The sequence below is a fragment of the Cetorhinus maximus genome, chromosome 6 (genome assembly GCF_964194155.1).
Source record: "Cetorhinus maximus chromosome 6, sCetMax3.hap1.1, whole genome shotgun sequence".
Classification (NCBI taxonomy): domain Eukaryota; kingdom Metazoa; phylum Chordata; class Chondrichthyes; order Lamniformes; family Cetorhinidae; genus Cetorhinus; species Cetorhinus maximus.
In genome coordinates, this window is record NC_135884.1 from 66,959,300 (window position 1) to 66,979,476 (window position 20,177).

General features: G+C 46.3%; 1 protein-coding gene across 1 annotated transcript in view; it reads left to right on the forward strand.

Annotated features, from left to right (window-relative positions):
• Positions 1 to 20,177, forward strand: part of grip2b (glutamate receptor interacting protein 2b) — a 185,655-nt gene that overhangs the window by 78,996 nt on the left and 86,482 nt on the right. Inside the window, exons 5-7 of the mRNA XM_078542930.1 lie at positions 10,597 to 10,683; positions 12,480 to 12,555; positions 13,722 to 13,867. Coding sequence (XP_078399056.1) covers positions 10,597 to 10,683; positions 12,480 to 12,555; positions 13,722 to 13,867 — 309 coding nt within the window. The remainder of the gene's footprint in view (positions 1 to 10,596; positions 10,684 to 12,479; positions 12,556 to 13,721; positions 13,868 to 20,177) is intronic.

The window sequence follows — 20,177 nt, forward strand, 5'->3', positions numbered from 1 at the left end:
TGATGGGGACAGTGTAGAGGGAGTTTTACTCTGTATCTAACCCCATGCTGTACCTGTCCTGGGAGTGTTTGATGGGACAGTGTAGAGGGAGCTTTACCCTGTATTTAACCCCGTGCTGTACCTGCTCTGGGAGTCTTTGACGGGGACAGCGTAGAGGGAGCTTTACTCTGTATCTAACCCTGTGCTGTACCTGCCTTGGGAGTGTTTGATGGGACAGTGAAGAGGGAGCTTTACTCTGTATCTAACCCTGTGCTGTACCTGCCCTGGGAATGTTTGATCGGGACAGTGTAGAGGGAGCTTTACTCTGTATCTAACCCCGTGCTGTATCTGCTCTGGGAGTGTTTGATAGGGACAGCGCAGAGGGAGTTTTACTCTGTATCTAACCCCGTGCTGTATCTGCTCTGGGCGTGTTTGATAGGGACAGCGTAGAGGGAGCTTTACTCTGTATCTAACCCTGTGCTGTACCTGCCTTGGGAGTGTTTGATGGGACAGTGAAGAGGGAGTTTTACTCTATATCTAACCCCGTGCTGTATCTGCTCTGGGCGTGTTTGATAGGGACAGCGTAGAGGGAGCTTTACTCTGTATCTAACCCTGTGCTGTACCTGCCCTGGGAGTGTTTGATGGGGACAGTGTAGAGGGAGCTTTACTCTACCCGCGTTGCCCTGGGAATGTTTGATGGGCCTTGTGGAGTGAGATTTACTCTGTATGTTATCCATGCTCTGGCTAGCTTCAGAGAGCTTGACAACGCAGTGGGCAAAAAGGTTGAATCATGTTCCAATTCCTCTTTACTGTTACTAAATCAAAATTACCCCTGGAGAGGGAGAGAGAGGGAGAGATAGAGAGAACAGGGAGTGAATCAGAGGGGGAGAGAGAGACAGCCGGACATGGCTAGAGAGAATCATGGAGAGAGAGAGACGGACAGAGAGAGAATCAGAGAGAGCGATAGATAGACAGACAGAAAGAGAACCGGAGAGAGAGACAGAGAGAGAATCAGAGAATGAGAGACGGAAAGGCAGATATATTATGGAATCCATTTTCCCTGGATACTTTAGAAGCAAAAGATTCTTCTAGAAGGCCAAGGTGCAATGTTGGTTTTTCCCCACATTTAACTCAAGATCCCTTCTTGATAAAGTAGTTGCTGCAAGCACTAGGAATGGCCAACCGGAGGCTCACCAAGCAGTGCTGGCCAATTAAAATGTCTGCTCGCATTTATTAAGGAGACTGCGCAGCATTTTGGTGGCTAGTGTTTCATCTAATGCAAACTCCTAACAGTGACCAGCTGAGTGAGAATAAAGCATGTACACTCATCACCATCAGTTTATGAAAAAGTAGAGTAAGTTCCAAAAGAAACAATTGTTTGATTGAACTGTGATTTCTTACTGAGGAGTATTAACAGCTCTCCCCTTCTTCATCACACATGACTTCAATCACAAGGTTTAAGTCATGACCCATGAGTGATATCCTACACATGATCCGCAATTATCTGGATGTTGGATCCTCAGAGCCACCAAATTATTTTCTGTTTTCATGATTTGGAGCTTAAAGTGTATTTCTTCTGCTGTTGGTTTCAGCTTTTTGATCTTTCCAGGTTGGGAGCATTGGGAAAAGTTGCTCTCTGAATGCTGGAAAATGGTTTTCTTCCTCATTGGTGGAGATAGAAGGCTCTTTTATGAAGTGAAAGTATTGCTAAAACTGCCCAGCAAAGTAGAGCCCTTCACCCACCTTAGTTAACCATTGAACACAATGCAGCGAAGAGTGGAACATTTGTCCAAGAGTGTTGCAGAGCAAACCAGTTGGAGAGGCCCAGTGTTTAATGTGGTCCAACCTGCCTCTGGAAGAAAGCATCAACACTGCAAGCACTGACCTGCTGCTCATATCTGTGGGTGGAGTCGATTACTCCTTCAGTGTAGCGGAAGAACTCACTGATGTGGAAAAGCTTACAGGGAACCACAAAAGGTAATAAAGCACCCTAAATTATGAAAGAATTTCCATAGTGACAAGCAGTCATGGGATTGTTTACAGAATGTGATTTCTTGCATGAGACAGTGGCACACCTGAAGGTGGGTTGAGCCAAGCTTGCTGGCCGAGGAAGTGGTCCAGGAAGAGGCACCCGATGAGAAGGAGATGGTAAATGAAGGTATGCACTCCTTTTGCTGTTTTCTGTGCTGTTGTTGTCCACCGTTGGTGATAACATTGAATTCACCATTGTCCTTTGTGTTACAGGAGTCCAGGTCTAGCTTGGCAGCCTCTGCGTTCTGCACCAAGGAATTCTGGTAGCTGGAGTCACTCATCTAAGTCAGCCATGGAAACAGTACTGCAAACCGTCAACTTCATTTGTGCAGAAGTCTTCAATCCCCACCTGTTTCCAAATCTCTTTTTTATTCATTCAAGGGATGTGGGCATCATTGACAAGGCCAGCACACCCCTGACTTGTGCCTTGTAGATGGTGGACAGGATTTGGGGAGTCTGGAGGTAAGTCACTCACTGTAGAATTCCCAGACTCTGACCTGCTCTTGGAGGCACTGTATTTATGTAACTAGTTCAGCTAAGTTTCTGGTCAATGGTGACCTCCAGGAGTTGATGGTGGGGTTTCGATGACATTAATGCTGTTAAATATCAAGGATTGGCGGTTAGACTCTCCCTCATTGGAGATGGCCATTGCCTGGTACTTGAATAGTGTGAATGTTACTTGCCACTTAGCGGCCCAAACCCAAGTTCTGTCCAGTCCTTGCTGCATGCAGACCCAGACTGGACCAACATTTGAGGAGTTGCAGTGAACTTCTGACCTTATGATGGGAGGAAGGTCATTGATAAAGCAGCATCTTGAGGCACTCCTGTAGCAATGTCCCAGGGCTGAGATGATTGACCTCCAACAACCAGAACCATCTTCCTTTGCGCTAGGTATGACTCCAACCAGTGGAGAATTTTCCCTCTGATTCCGATTGGCTTCAATTTTGCCGGGGTTCCTCGAGGCCATACCTGGTCAAATGCTGCCTTGATGCCAAGGGCAGTCACTCTTATCTCACCTCTGGAATTCAGCTCTTTTGTTCATATTTAGACCAAGGCAAGTGTCTCTGGCGGAACCCAAACTAAGCACCTGTGAGCAGGTTATTGGTGAGTAAGTGCTGCTTGATAGCGCTGTAAGCGACACCTTCCATAACTTGACTGATGATTGAGAGTAGGCAGATGTACCGCAAGACAAGGTCAAGATGGATCATCCACTCAGCAATTTTGGCTGAAGATCATTGCAAGGCACTTCAGCTTTGTTTTTGCACTGACGTGCTGGCAACCCCTCTCACCCATCATTTAGAATGAGGATGTTTGTGGAGCCTCCTCCTCCAGTGAGTTGTTTAATTTTCCACCACCATTCACGACTGGATGTGGCAAGACTGCAGAGCTTAGATCCGATCCGTTGGTTGTGGGATTACTTAACTCTGTCTATCACTTGCTGCTTGGTACGCAAGTAGTCCTGTGTTGTAGCTTCACCAGGTTGACACCTCATTTTAAGGTATGCCTGGTGCTGCTCCTGGCATGCCCTCCTGCACTCTTCATTGAACCAGGGTTGATCCCCTGCCTTGGTGGTAATGGTAGAGTGGGGGATATGCCGGACCATGAGGTTACAGATTGTGTTTGAGTACAATTCTGCTGCTGCTGATGGCCCACTGCATCTCATGGATGCCCTGTCTTGAGTTGCTAGATCTGTTTGAAATCAATCCCATTTAGCACGGCGGTAGTGCCACACAACATGATGGAGGGTTTCCTCAATGTGAAGGTGGGACTTCGTCTCCACAAGGACTGTGCGGTGGTCACTCCTACCAATACTATCATGGACAGATGCATCTGTGGCAGGCAGGTTGGTGAGGATGAGGTCAAGGATGTTTTTCCCTATTGTTGGTTCCCTCACCACCAGCTGCAGACCCAGTCTGTGATGGTTCTCTCAACACCTGCCACAGGCCCAGTCTGGCAGATATGTCCTTCAGAACTCAGTCAGCTCGGTCAGTAGTGGTGCTACCGAGCCACTCTAGGTGATGGACATTGAAGTGCCCCACCGAGAATACATTCTGTGTCTTTGGAGCCCTGAGTGCTTCTTCCAAGTGGGGTTCAACATGGAGGAGCACTGATTCATCAGTTGAGGGACGGTGATAGGTGGTAATCAGTGGGACTTTGCTAAACACCCAACACAATGCTGGAGGAGTTATACTCCCAAAGGTAAGAACCTGTTGTCCTAGGATAATGTCCACTGGCTCCAAAGCGATTCTTTGAGCTAAATTATGAAATCCACCTTGTCACAGAGTGCAAATGTCCCTGACAGTGGCTGCTGAGACTTCAGAGATTAGCTGAGCTTTCTGAACAAGAAGATTTAGTAGGGGTCTAACTAAGACCATGGGTAGAATCACCCCAGATTTGCACTAAGTGTGGTAGCGGACGGGAAAAAGGATGTTTTACCCACCAGCGACAATGGCAGCTTTTTGTGCTGTATCGTCCCATACCCAGCCTGCCCTGCCTCATTAATTATGCACTCTTGGGGAACACACCGGCTCGCTAGTGGGCACGCTTGGATTTTGCCATATTGTCCGCTCACGCCCGCCATGATGCCCAATGTTAACAGGGGCGGAAAATTCCGGCCCATGTCCTGACAGAACATTTTAGCCTTGCATACAATTTTCACATCCCATGAAAGGTGCAGAGGGATCTAGGTGTTCTAGTGCATGAGTCACAAAATGTATGCAGGTACAGCATGTAATCAAGAAGGCTAATGGAATGCACTCATCAGAACACTTTGCAAGAATAAACCTTCACTGGTTAATATACCTGTTGTGATTCTTACAGTTCCACACGCTATAAGATTGTTCTTATCGGCAACCTTGTAAATAGGGCCTGAGCCATTTGCTCACCGTGCAAGCTTGATGCTGAAATAGGGCACATCAAAGGCATCCTGCAGGATAATGGCTACCCTGATCAGATCATTTTGCACTGTATATCACACAAACTCATGAACGGGCCTAAGGCCGTCACTTTCAACCCTGAAAAGTGCCCAGTCTATCTCAGATTACCCTAGAAGGACAAGGTATCTCAAAAATTTGAGCAACAGGTGAAGCTAGCTAATTCATGCTGCTGCTATGCAGTTAGAACACGAGTGTTATTCGCCACTAACAGGAGGCTGCCGTCAAGCCAAAAAGACGTTCTGCCTATCACACAAATGAATAATGTGGTATATGAATTTCAGTGCCAGTGTGATGCTCGGTGTGTAGGCTGTACGTCCCAAAGAGTGGCAGATCATATCAAACAGCATGTCCCAGCCGCTGTTCGCAACGGGCAGGGTACAGATTGTAACCAGCCAGCCTGTGCTTGCAAAACTCAAAACACAGTGTCCAAAATTGGATCTGATTCTACGATTGGACAACATTTGTTAAATAACCCTTAGTGTGCTAAGAATTACCCTGACAACCAATTTAAGATTATCAGTCAGGCTCACTGTGTGGTGCATTTGCTTGTACTGGAAGCTACATGTACTAATACACAGGGGCCCTGTTTTTTGCAGACAGAAATAACATGTACACACATTGTGCCTGTTTCAGCTAAACAAAATAAGTGACAGCCATTTGTTGGCTCATTCCTAAGGGCAATGCCTTGACCAATCAGAGTCAAGCTTCCTGGTTTAAATTTCAATAAATGCTGGGCAGTTAACTGTCAGTCACCATCAATTGGTGCATTCTCCATGGCAACGCCTCTAGCATTCTCTTCTCACACAGTGTAAGTTGTTGTTTTCCCCTTATATTGGTATTCTTGTGAAGTGTCCTGCTGAGTGCAAGATGAAAAGCTTTGACATGTCTCTGTTTGCAGCAAAAGTAAGGATGTTATACTTCAGTTATAAGGGCATTCGTGAAACCAGACCTCAAATACCATCTGCAGTTTTGGTCTCCTTATTTAAGGAAGGATGTAAATGTGTTGGGGGTGGTTCAGAGGAGGTTTACTAGAACGATATGTGAAATGAGCGGGTTGTCTTATGAGGAAAGGTTAGACAGGCTGGGCTTATTTCCACTGGAGTTTAGAAGAATGAGGGGTGACTTGACCGATGTATATAAGATCCGGAATGGTATTGACAAGGTGGATGTGGAAAGGATGTTTCCTCTTGTGGGTGAGTCAAGAACTAGGGGGCACATTTTAAAATTAGGGGTTGCCCTTTTAGGACAGAGATGAGGAGAGATTTTTTCTCTCAGCGGGTTGTGTGACTTTGGAACTCTCTGTCTCAGAAGGCAGTGGAAACGGGGTCACTGAATATTTTTAAGTAGATAGATTCTTGTTAGGCAAGGAAATCAAAGGTTATCTGGGGTAGATGGGAATGTGGAATTTGAAACACAAACAAATCAGCCATGATCTTATTGAATGGTGGAGCAGGCTGGAGGGGCTGAATGGCCTGCTTCTGTTCCTATTTCGTATGTTCGTATGTAATTTCCAAAACTGAGCTCCCACGGTTTAAAAGCTTGTGTTGAGCTTTCACTTCTCCATTCAGGTGCTAGGTTGACTGCCTCTTTCACTTTGATAGGACAGGGTTGTGGCTTCAAAGGTTTCCCCAGCAGCACTGTGAAGCTGGAGGTATTTGAACGCTTTCACTGTGGATGACATGGGACCCAACTGGAACTGCCTGAGCTCCAGGGCAATGACGATCTCAAGAGCAAGTTGGTTGAAGTGGGTTCTATAATTATGAGGTAGGGAATTTGTAAACCTGAGTTAGTGAGGCCAGCTCATCCCATCATTGACCAGTGGTATTTATTTGAGGCTTGTGAAGAATGGACCTGCTGGAGCCCTATTGTGTCTGAGAATCCTGGACAAACATCTGCAGGTAACATTTAGTTGGCTTGATGAAAATCTGGCACCGGGACCAAATGGGCTGGCACTAAAAGTGCAATTCCAGATCTTGCACTGAAAAACTGACTGTGCAAAATGTCAAGGCAGAATAGAAATGCTTCTACAATACATGAAAAAAACCTCCCATTTTGAATGAAAAGCCCAGATCACACACTGAGAAATGGACGCTGTGAAATTGTATGGGATCACTTCTTGAATAAATGTGGAAGTGGTCTATTCTAAACGAAAAGTGACTGCACTGTTGGAGTTGGGTAATATGGATTTTGCCTGTCCGAGCAGCATTTTAAGCACACATGGCCCACGCCTTCACTGGATTTTTCCTTTATTTTTTCATGGGATGTGGACGTCACTGGCAAGACCAGCATTTGTTCCCCATCCCTAATTGCCCTTAAACTGGATGGCTTGCTGGGCCATTTCAGAGAGCAGTTAAGAATCAACTACATTGCTGTGGATCTCGAGTCACATATAGGCCAGACCAGGTAAGGAGGGCAGATTTCCTTCCTTATAGGAAGGGAATCAGATGGGTTTTTATAACAATAAATGATAGTTTCATGGTCACCGATACTGAGACTAGTTTTATATCCCAGATTTATTAATTGAATTTTAATTGCACCAACTGCCATAATGGGATTTGAACCCATGTTCCCAGAGCATTAGCCTGGGCCTCTGGATTCCTAGTCCAGTGACATTACCACTATGCCACCATCTCTGATGAGACATAGATCTGTCCCCTTGCTGCCCTGATTTAAGGCAGGTACAGGACGTAGGGTCAACTCCAGCAGGATGCCACCACCAAACACATCTTCCCTTCACTGCCCCCCCCGGCGGCATTCTGCAGGGATCGTTCCCTCCGGGACACCCTGGTCCACTCCTCCATCACCCCCTACACCTCAACCCCCTCCCACGGCACCTTCCCATGCAACCGCAGAAGGTGCAACACCTGCCCCTTTACTTCCCCTCTCCTCACTGTCCAAGGGCCCAAACACTCCTTTCAAGTGAAGCAGCATTTCACTTGCACTTCCCTCAACTTAGTCTACTGCATTCGCTGCTCCCAATGCGGTTTCCTCTACATTGGAGAGACCAAACGCAGACTGGGTGACCGCTTTGCAGAACACCTTCGGTCTGTCTGCAAGCATTACCCAGACCTCCCTGTCGCTTGCCATTTCAACACTCCACCCTGCTCTCATGCCCACATGTCCGTCCTTGGCTTGCTGCATTGTTCCAGTGAAGCTCAACGCAAACTGGAGGAACAGCACCTCATCTTCCGACTAGGCACTTTACAGCCTTCCGGACTGAATATTGAGTTCAACAATTTTAGATCATGAACTCTCTCCTCCATCCCCACCCCCTTTCCGATCCCCCCTTTTTTTTCCCAATAATTTATATAGATTTTTCTTTTCCCACCTATTTCCATTATTTTTAAATGTATTTCCATCCATTGTTTTATCTTTACCTTTTAGCCCATTTCGATTCCTTCACCCCATCCCACCCCCACTAGGACTATCTGTACCTTGTTTGTCCTGCTTTCTACCCTTAATTAGCACATTCCTTAGCTAATATCACCACCTTCAACACCTCTTTGTCCTTTTGTCTATGACATCTTTTGGCTATCTTCACCTATCACTGGCCCTTTATCCAGCTCTACCCACCCCACCCCCTTAAACCAGCTTATATTTCACCTCTTTTCTATTTTTCCTTAGTTCTGTTGAAGAGTCATATGGACTCGAAACATTAACTGTATTCCTCTCCACAGATGCTGCCAGACCTGCTGAGTTTTTCCAGGTATTTTTGTTTTTGTTTTGGATTTCCAGCATCCGCAGTTTTTTGCTTTAATACAGGATGTATGGATTGGCTTCAGGGCACTTACTTATTCATTATTTTAGTTAAGAGAGAGAGACTTTTTTAAAAATCAATTCACGGGATGTGGGCTTTGCTGGCTCGGCCAGCATTTAGTGTCCATCCCTAGTTGCCCTTAAGAAGGGGATGGTGAGCTGCCTTCTTGAACCGCTGCAGTCCATGTGGTGTAGGTACACCCACAGTGCTGTTCAGAAGGGAGTTCCAGGATTTTGACCCAGCGACAGTGAAGGAACAGCAATAATATTTCCAAGCCAGGATGGTGAGTGACTTGGAGGGGAACTTCTTGGTGGTGGTGTTTCCATCTATCTGCTGCCTTGTCCTTCTAGATGGTAGTGGTCGTGGGTTTGGAAGGTGCTGTCAAAGGAGGCTTGGTGAATTCCTGCAGTGCATCATGTAGATGGTACACACTGCTGCTACTGTGCATCGGTAATGGAGGGAGTGAAGATATGATTCCATGAGGATGACTATGACTTTGCTTGACTAGTCTGTGAGACAGCTTTCCCGATTTTTTTGACACTAACCCCCAGATGTTAATAAGGAGGACTTAGCAGGGTCGGCAGGGCTGAGAACGCCATTGTCGTTTCCAGTGCCTGGGTCAATCCAGTTTCATTCCTTTATTTGTGACAGTTTGATATGACTGAGGGTATGTAAGAATGAACCACATTGCTGTGTGTCTGGAGTCACATGCAGGCCAGACCAGGTAAAGACAACGGATTTCCCTAAAGGGGCATTAGTGAACCAGATGGGTTTTTAACAAAAATTGAGAATGGTTTCATGATCATCATTAGACTTTTAATTGCAGATTTTTTTTATGCCATGGCAGAATTTGAACCTGGGGTCCCCGAAGCATTACTCTGGATTACTAGCCCCCATGACAATACCACTACACCATCACTTCCCCCATGATGTTGCTAGAGAGATTTACCAGTATCTGTCTGGTATTCCAAATTCACTAAGATGCTGCCTCATCTGAGCAAGTATAGATACAAAGAAAAGCTTGATGCATTGGGTCTTCTTCCACACGATCTGTGTAGATTCCATAGTGATATGATTGAAGTGCTTATAATTTTGAAAGGATGGGTGGATATTTCTAGTATTGGGCTACAATGAGAAACTATAGATGAAAGATTAGATATAAGAGATTCATAGATGAAAGATTAGATATAAGAGATTTAGAGCAGAGAGCAGAAGGAACTTTGTTATACTGGAGGTTGTGAGGCTGTGGAATTCGTTTCCTGGGTAAGTGGTTCAGGCAGAAACTATATCAAGCTTCAACATTAGATTGGAGAGGTAGAAGAAAGAATAGGGATTGAAGGGATATGGGGGCAGGATGGAAAAACATGAATAGCACTATTTTCCCACATAAAGGGTAAACACTGGATAGATTGGGCAGAAGGGCCATTTTCTGTGTTGTAACTTCTAAGTAATTCTCTATGTATTACAAATATCTCCTTCCATTGTATCCTGAAGACACAGACTCAAGCTTGGATACAGTTCTGTGGGTGTTGGTCATCCTCTGGTACCTCGTTCAAGTTGCCATTCAAGTGAGCCTTGACATTGAGTGCCAAACAAGAGCAATGTCGCAACTCAGTCTGGTCCTATCTTCAACTGATGTCCATAAAAGTGCATTTCTGGCATCAATCAATAGAAGGAACCCTGGCTGATTTTATAGGTATTCTGTAGTCCACATGAGGGCCCAAGGTAACATCTCCACTGCTACCCTAACTGTGATCAGCTAACTCGGCATTGGCCAAGGATCAAACCTAGTAGCTCCATGCTCTGTACGATTCAGCACCAGACTGGGTAAGCACATGTTTCCTTGTAACCTATCCTCTTGTATAACAAAAAATTTAAATATTTTCATTCCAGTTCCAGATAGCAACTCAAAAATTATTCCAAAGACCATTGAGATCTCACTCTACAAAGAAGGGAACAGCTTTGGCTTCGTGATGAGGGGTTAGTCATTTTATTATTTTCCCTTAGTTTCTCCTGCTTTCAGTGATCATCTGATTCACACTGCCAGGCCCGCCCAATGGGATAAATTACTGTTCCTTGTGGATCAGCAGGGGTCCCGTTCATTTTAGCAAAGACCCTCCATTACTCAGTAATTAAAGGGACGTGCCTCGGGAAAACATATTTTGGAAACATGATATGACATAGTTAGGTAAATCAGAAAGAGTTTGCATTTATATAGCACCTTTCACAGCTTCAAGACTTCCTAAATTGGATTAATTTTCTAAAGTGCTTTACAGCCAATGAAGTACTTTTGAAGTGTAGCCACACAATGGAGGAAACAGCAGATAAATTGTGACACAACAAAGTCCCACAAATAGCAATGAGAAAAATTTATTTTAGTGTTACTTGTTGTGGGATAAATATCAGGCAGAACATCATGGAGAAACCCCTTGCTTTTCCTTGAAATAATTCCATTGGGATATTTTACGTTCATGCCTTTGTCACCTCTAGACTTGACTATTCCAATGCATCCCTGGCTGGTTTCCCACATTTGAACCTTCCCGAACTTGAGATCATCCAAAACTCTGCAGCCTTTGTCTTAACATGTACTCAGTCCTGATCCCCTATCACCCCTGTGCTTGCTGACCTACATTGGCTCCTGGTCAAGCAAAGCCTTGATTTTAAAATTCTCATCCTTGTTTTGAAATCTCTTCCTGGTGCCTGCACTCCTCTAACTCTGGCTTCTTCTGTATCCTCAATTTTAATCGCTCCACCATTTGTGGCCGTGCTTTCAGTTGCCTGGGCCCCAAGCTTTGGAATCCCCTCCCTACACCTTTCCTCCTCTCTACCTCAACTTCCTCCTTTAAGACACTCCTTAAAACCTACCTCTTTGACCAAGCTTTTGGTCATCTGACCTCATATCTCTTTATGTGGTTCAGCATCATACTTTGTTTTATAACATTCCTTGGCATGTTTTATTACATTAAAGGTGCTATATAAATATAAGTTGTTGTTATTGTTCACTGAATGGGCAGATAAGGCCCCAGTTTAACATCTCATCTGAAAAACGGCACCTCTGACTGTGCAGCACTACGTCAGTACTACTTTGGGGTGTCAGCCTAGATTACATACTAAATTCTCATGGTAAGGAATTTGTCCCCGCTATCTTCTGATTCTGAGGCGAGAGTATTATCTCCAGAGCCAAACTGACATTGTTCAAGAAGCGAGGCTTAAACCCACAACCTTCCCATTCAGTCGTGAATACGCTACCACTGATGCAAAGCTAACACTTTGCAAATAGAGGGAGTCTAGGGAAGGGGCCTTAACCCCTCTGCTGTAGGGATTGTGCTGGGCCTCAGGGTAGTAGACTGCAAAATCACAGTTGCCGTTTTCCTGATTTCAGCCATGCCATTGTCAGGAGGCGCTGTGCAGAGTTCCTTCCTCACTGAAAGAGGAGGGATATCAGAAAGAGAGCATCTCCCAGACCTCTCCCACTCGAGCTGCTGCTAAAACAACTTCATCAGGGGTTTCTGAGGAGATGACTAGCCCACGTACCTCCTCAGTCAGCATGTTCTGTGTCATGGGTCAGGGAGAGGCCACAAGGGCCAGGATTTTCCGGCCCTGTCATGCTGGGACCCGCCGCGGGAGATTTGGCAGCCCAGCCGAAAGTCCATTGACTTTTGGCGGAACCGGACGATCCCGGCGGCGGACGGGGATGGAAAATCCCGCCCAAGATGTGGGAATATTGTGTTTTTAAAGCAGAAAAAAACTCTGAGCAAATGGAAGCTGTGTTGCAGGTGGAGCCCATGAAGACTGGAACAAATCTCGTGCGTTGGTGGTGACCCATGTGAGGCATGGTGGGCCTGCAGATAGGTAATGAATGCTGCATTATGTATTCCCATATCGGTTAACAATAACAGTTGGAAACTTGAGTTTCTGAAGCAAAGTACTTTGCCCCACATTGCAGTCATTACTGCAAACTTCCATTCTGCTGCTATTTTATAGTCTATCATTTTGAGCTACACATAAATTGTTACAAGGTGGGAAGCTAAAGGACATGCCACACTTGTGATACCCCCTTTCCCCTCACCACATGCACCCTAAAACTCTAATCCCAGCCTCACCAGTGCTGCGGGCAGGGTAGAGAGCCCACCACAAGATTTCAAACTAAGGAAGAAAACGAGTGGGTCACAGCTCCCCAGCTTTTCTAGATACTGCCCAGTGTTGCAGTTATAAACCCTGTACCCTCTGCAATGTTGCATTTGTAAACCCTGTGCCCTCCCCAGTGTTGCGGTTTTAAACTCTGTACCCTCCTCAATATTGCAGTTATAGACCCTGTACCCTCCCCAGTGTTGCAGTTATAGACCCTGTGCCCTCTCCAATGTTGCGGTTATAGACCCTGTACCCTCCACGATGTTGCAGTTATCGACCCTGTGCCCTCTCCAATGTTGTGGTTTTAAACCCTGTGCCCTCTCCAATGTTGCAGTTATAAACCCTGTGCCCTCTCCAGTGTTGCAGTTATAAACCCTGTGCCCTCTCCAATGTCACAGTTATAAACCCTGTACCCTCTCCAATGTTGCAGTTATAAAACCTGTGCCCTCTCCAATGTTGCAGTTTTAAACCCTGTGCCCTCTCCAATGTTGTGGTTTTAAACCCTGTGCCCTCTCCAATGTTGCAATTATAGACCCTGTGCCTTCTCCAATGTTGCAGTTTTAAACCCTGTTCCCTCTCCAATGTTGCAGTTATAAACCCTGTGCCTTCTCCAATGTTGCAGTTTTAAACCCTGTGCCCTCTCCAGTGTTGCAGTTATAAACCCTGTGCCCTCTCCAATGTCGCAGTTATAAACCCTGTGCCGTCTCCCATGTTGCAGTTATAGAGCCTGTGCCCTCTCCAATGTTGCAGTTATAGACCCTGTGCCTTCTCCAATGTTGCAGTTATAGGCCCTGTGCCCTAGCATCAGCCCACCAGTCAGTTAGAGAAGCCATGTGGGCAGAAGAGAAAGGACAAAAACGTAACAATTTTTGTCTTTGTATTTGCAGGGAGGGAACGTTGAAAGTTGGGGACAGACTATTGAGTGTGGATGGAATTCCACTTCACAATGTCAGTCATGGAGAGGCCCTGAATATCCTGCGACAGTGTGGACAAGAGGCCATCTACCAGATTGAGTATGACGTTAACATCATGGGTAAGGAGTTTGTACCTTGCTGGTGGAACTGTTTTTTAAGGGGGGTTTGGATAATGGAGGTTTCTCTCCATCAAGGCTTGATCAATATTTTCTAAACCACATGCCATACAATCATATCACAATACAAAACGGAGCTGTTCAGCTTCTGTGGACAAAGTGTTGACCTGGTATCAACAAGGGACCAGGATGTGAGAGCAACTGTTTACACATTCAAGGGCAAAGTAAGGTCAGTGATCTGTCAAAGCTTATCCTTTTGATACTCCTATCCAGCCTAGCATACAGTTGTAGTTTGAATATGCTTTTCTTTGACTCCATGACTCCACTCCACTTGTAGGTAATTTCTACAATCTCTTTTGTGCCTTGGTTTAAGGTTTAATCCAAAAGATGGCTCTTCGAAGAGTGCAGCACTCTCTCAATAATTGTGCTGATGTGTTAGCCTGTATTATGTGCTCAAGGAGTGTGGCTAAGACTAGACCACTACCACAGAGCCAGGGCATATACCATGAAACAGAGAGAGAGAGAGACTTGTTTCAACTGCTGAATCAGACTTAGACTGTTTACAGACAATTTGAGCCTAATTAGGAATTTCAGTTATTTTCCTGTGTATATAGGTTTGTTCACAAAGTCATGTTTTATTCGACTGAACTTTATTCTTCCCTTCTTGAAAACTCAATCCCAGTTATCTCCATTTAAAATAATACTTTTTGTCCCATCTACCTGCTAGGTGGATTTGCAGTATTTACTTGAGGTACAAGTATGTACTTTATTTGTTTAATCTTCCCTCCTCCCTCCCTCCCACCTATCTTTTTTTTCCTTTACTCTTTCATGGAATGTGGGCTTCACTGGCAAGGCCAGCATTTGTTGCCTACCCCTAATTGCCCCTGAACTGAGTGGCTTGTGAGGGCAGTCAGAGTCAACCATATTGCTGTGGGTCTGGAGTCACATGTAGGCCAGACTGGGGAAGGATGGCAAATTTCCTTCCCTAAAGGACATTAGTGAACCAGGTGGGATTTTACAACAATCAATGATAGCTTCATGCTCACCATTACTGAGACTAGCTTTCAATTCCAGATTAGTTAATTGACTTTAAATTTGATCAGCTGCTGTGGTGAGATTTGAACCCATGTCCCCAGAGCATTAGCCTGGGCCTCTAGGTTATTCATCTAGTGACTTTACCATGCTCCCCCCGTCCCTCCCCGTCCCTATGATGGACTTGTAGATCTTGCTGCAGCTTCCAGGTGTCAGCTGTGGCTCAGTTCATAGCACCCTCGCCTTTGAATCAGAGGGTTGTGGGTTCATGTCCCACTCCCGGAAACCAAGAACTGTGATTGTACTCGAAAGAGTTGCAATCTGTGACTGTTGATAACTTGAAAGAGTTTCCATTGATCTTGTAAGGGCAGTTCCCCAGTTTGCACTCTCCCATCCCTGTGCCCCATATATAATGATTGCTCTGCTCCTGCAGTTGCTCTATTTTGAATGGACATAGATCCTGTTATAGGGCACATAGCAATCACACTGTCATTAAACTTGATGTACTGTTTAATTGATTCGCCTCAAACTTTGGTTGTCTAAATGGAGAAGCAGATCTATATCCTGAATTATGTTCTCTTGCACTGAAAGTCTGTTAACGCTAACTGCCCAAAGACATTCTTGGTGACATTGACAATAATTACTATCAGGAATCAATCCCTTATCTTGTGGTCCAACCAATGGTTCAGGCAGACAAGGTCAAGTTCAGTTGTGGTGGCCTCAGGGAAAGAATGCTTGCCAGATGCTCACTGCACCACCTCAATCATCAACTTCACTGGGGTGAGGGACTGAACAGTTAAAGGAGGCTGAGCTACTGTACACCAACATGGAGCCTGAGCTACTGTACCCCAAAATAGAGCCTGAGCTACTGTACCCCAAAATGGATCCTGAGCTACTGTATCTCAACATGGAGCCTGAGCTACTGTACCCCAAAATGGAGACTAAGCTACTGTACACCAACATGGAGACTGAGGTACTGTACCCCAACATGGAGACTAAGCTATTGTACACCAACATGGAGACTGAGGTACTGTACCCCAACATGGAGACTGAGCTACTGTACCCCAAAATGGAGCCTGAGCTACTGTACCCCAAAATGGAGCCTGAGCTACTGTACCCCAACATGGAGACTAAGCTACTGTACACCAACATGGAGACTGAGGTACTGTACCCCAACATGGATACTGAGCTACTGTACCCCAAAATGGAGCCTGAGCTACTGTACCCCAAAATGGAGCCTGAGCTACTGTACCCCAACATGGAGACTAAGCTACTGAACACCAACATGGAGACTGAGCTACTGTACCCCAACATGGAGCCTGAGCTACTATACCCCAATATGGAGTCTGAGCTACTGTACCCCAACATGGAGCCTGAGCTACTGTACCCCAACATGGAGACTGAACTACTGTACCCCGACATGGAGCCCACGCTACTGTACCCCAACTTGGAGACTGAGCTACTGTACCCCGACATGGAGCCCACGCTACTGTACCCCAACTTGAGACTGAGCTACTGTACCCCGACATGGAGCCTGAGCTACAGTATCCCAATATGGAGCCTGAGCTACTGTACCCCAACATAGAGACTGAGCTACTGTACCCCAATATGGAGCCTGAGCTACTGTACCCCAATATGGAGCCTGGGCTACTGTACCCCGACATGGAGACTGAGCTACTGTACCCCAATATGGAGCCTGAGCTACAGTATCCCAATATGGAGCCTGAGCTACTGTACCCCAACATGGAGACTGAGCTACTGTACCCCAATATGGAGCCTGAGCTACTGTACCCCAATATGGAGCCTGAGCTACTGTACCCCAATATGGAGCCTGAGCTACTGTGCCCCAACATGGAGCCAGAGCTACTGTACCCCAACTTGGAGCCTGAGCTACTGTACCCCAACATGGAGCCTGAGCTACTGTGCCCCAACATGGAGCCCGCGCTACTGTACCCCAACATGGAGCCCGCGCTACTGTACCCCAACATGAAGCCTGAGTTATACAGTTGACGCTTTGAGTCCTTTAGATAATATCACCACCATCAACACCCCTTTGTCCTTTTGTCTATGACATCTTTGGCAGTCTCTTCTTGGCCTCCACCTATCACTGGCCCCCTATCGAGCTCTACCTGTCACACCCCCCTCTAGCAGCTTATATTTCATCTCATTTCTATATTTCTTAGTTCTGATGAAGGGTCATACGGACTCGAAACGTCAACTGTGTTCCTCTCCACAGATGCTGTCAGACCTGCTGAGTTTTTCCAGGTATTTTTATTTTTGTTCTAGGTTTCCAGCATCCGCAGTATTTTGCTTTTATGAAGCCTGAGCTACTGTACCCCAACATGGAGACTGAGCTACTGTACCCCAACATGGAGCCTGAGCTACTGTACCCCAACATGGAGCCTGAGCTACTGTACCCCAACATGGAGACTGAGCTACTGTACCCCAACATGGAGACTGAGCTACTGTACCCCAACATGGAGCCTGAGCTACTGTACCCCAACATGGAGCCCGCGCTACTGTACCCCAACATGGAGACTGAGCTACTATACCCCAACATGGAGACTGAGCTACTGTACCCCGACATGGAGCCTGAGCTACAGTATCCCAATATGGAGCCTGAGCTACTGTACCCCAACATAGAGACTGAGCTACTGTACCCCAATATGGAGCCTGAGCTACTGTACCCCAATATGGAGCCTGGGCTACTGTACCCCGACATGGAGACTGAGCTACTGTACCCCAATATGGAGCCTGAGCTACAGTATCCCAATATGGAGCCTGAGCTACTGTACCCCAACATGGAGACTGAGCTACTGTACCCCAATATGGAGCCTGAGCTACTGTACCCCAATATGGAGCCTGAGCTACTGTACCCCAATATGGAGCCTGAGCTACTGTGCCCCAACATGGAGCCAGAGCTACTGTACCCCAACTTGGAGCCTGAGCTACTGTACCCCAACATGGAGCCCGCGCTACTGTACCCCAACATGGAGCCCGCGCTACTGTACCCCAACATGAAGCCTGAGTTATACAGTTGACGCTTTGAGTCCTTTAGATAATATCACCACCATCAACACCCCTTTGTCCTTTTGTCTATGACATCTTTGGCAGTCTCTTCTTGGCCTCCACCTATCACTGGCCCCCTATCGAGCTCTACCTGTCACACCCCCCTCTAGCAGCTTATATTTCATCTCATTTCTATATTTCTTAGTTCTGATGAAGGGTCATACGGACTCGAAACGTCAACTGTGTTCCTCTCCACAGATGCTGTCAGACCTGCTGAGTTTTTCCAGGTATTTTTATTTTTGTTCTAGGTTTCCAGCATCCGCAGTATTTTGCTTTTATGAAGCCTGAGCTACTGTACCCCAACATGGAGACTGAGCTACTGTACCCCAACATGGAGCCTGAGCTACTGTACCCCAACATGGAGCCTGAGCTACTGTACCCCAACATGGAGCCTGAGCTACTGTACCCCAACATGGAGCCCGCGCTACTGTACCCCAACATGGAGACTGAGCTACTGTACCCCAACATGGAGACTGAGCTACTGTACCCCAACATGAAGCCCACGCTACTGTACCCCAACATGAAGACTGAGCTACTGTACCCCAACATGGAGACTGAGCTACTGTACCCCAACATGGATCCTGAGCTACTGTACCCCAACATGGAGCCCGCGCTACTGTACCCCACCATGGAGACTGAGCTACTGTACCCCAACATGGAGACTGAGCTACTGTACCCCAACATGAAGCCCGCGCTACTGTACCCCAACATGGAGACTGAACTACTGTACCCCAACATGGAGACTGAGCTACTGTACCCCAACATGGATCCTGAGCTACTGTACCCCAACATGAAGCCCGCGCTACTGTACCCCAACATGGAGACTGAACTACTGTACCCCAACATGGAGACTGAGCTACTGTACCCCAACATGGATCCTGAGCTACTGTACCCCAACATAGATCCTGAGCTACTGTACCCCAACATGGAGCCTGAGCTACTGTACCCCAACATGGAGACTGAGCTACTGTACCCCAAGATGGATCCTGAGCTACTGTACCCCAAGATGGATCCTGAGCTACTGTACCCCAAGATGGAGCCTGAGCTACCGTACTGTTACGATCCCAGCTGATAATACTGGACAAGTCACATCCCAGAGTGAAACCTGGCTTGATAGATCCTAACTTTTTTAAGAAACAGTGGAGGAAATTCACAGGAGTCTGCTGATGTACTTTTAACACAAAGAATAAAACATTTATTAAACAAGAAAAATGAACCATATTCCTTCAGGCAAAACAGTTGGAAACGTCTCAATATAACACAAGAAGATGATACAAATATTTCTAATATTCACTATCCCTTCACCTCAGCTATCTCTTTACTGACATGTACTAATTCAGAAAGATAAAACAATTTACCATATCTATCTTATACTCTAATATTCAGGGTAAGATTGCGGTACATGTGAACCAACTGGTGCACTGTGGACAGACTCACCATACTTCAAAGTAAATGACAGATGCGACCAAAGCAGATTCTGTGGATTTCTCAACAACCCACCCAGACGATTGTCACACTGTGAGCCAACCAGTCTTTCTCACGAGGGTTTCCAATCTCCACATCTGAAGAACAAGCCTTGGAATTCTCTCCAAACATCAGTCCCACTCACACGACCTCAACAGGGATCCTACCTCTAGGGTTTCAATCTCAACTTCCCAGATTCCTTTCCTTTGGATCTCCGAATACACTCAAGCTTCACCTTCCAAGCACACTTTCAGGTCTTCGGCCATGCCAAGCAGAACACCACTGCTCCAAAAGGATACCTTTGCCCTTACAGCCCGCAGCATGTAGTTACCAACCTTCGGCTGCCCTTTCAGATCTTCTGGGCTTCTCTCAAGCCCACTTTACTTCAAGTCTGCTCCCTGCAGCTCTTTCTTAAACTTGGAGCCTTTTTCTCTGCTCCTGTTGTTTATCTTCACTCAAAGGGATCTACCTCTGATCTCTGTCTTAGTCCCCACCTGGGACTTTCTTCTTGGACCCCTTTCTGTCCCACTTGCTGGTTTGGGACCTTCTCCGTGTCCCCCTCCCCGTGTCCAACCCCTTGGGACACCTTCTCTCAAATGGCACTCTGGTTGCAGATCACCTGACATCCAGTTTTGTGCTGTTTCACTTCTTTGCTTCCTTTTCTTTTGCGCATGTGCAGAGGGTAGGTTCCTGGCCTAAAGAAGTGAAAATGAACAAACTGCGCATGTGTGGTCATTTCCTGGCCAGC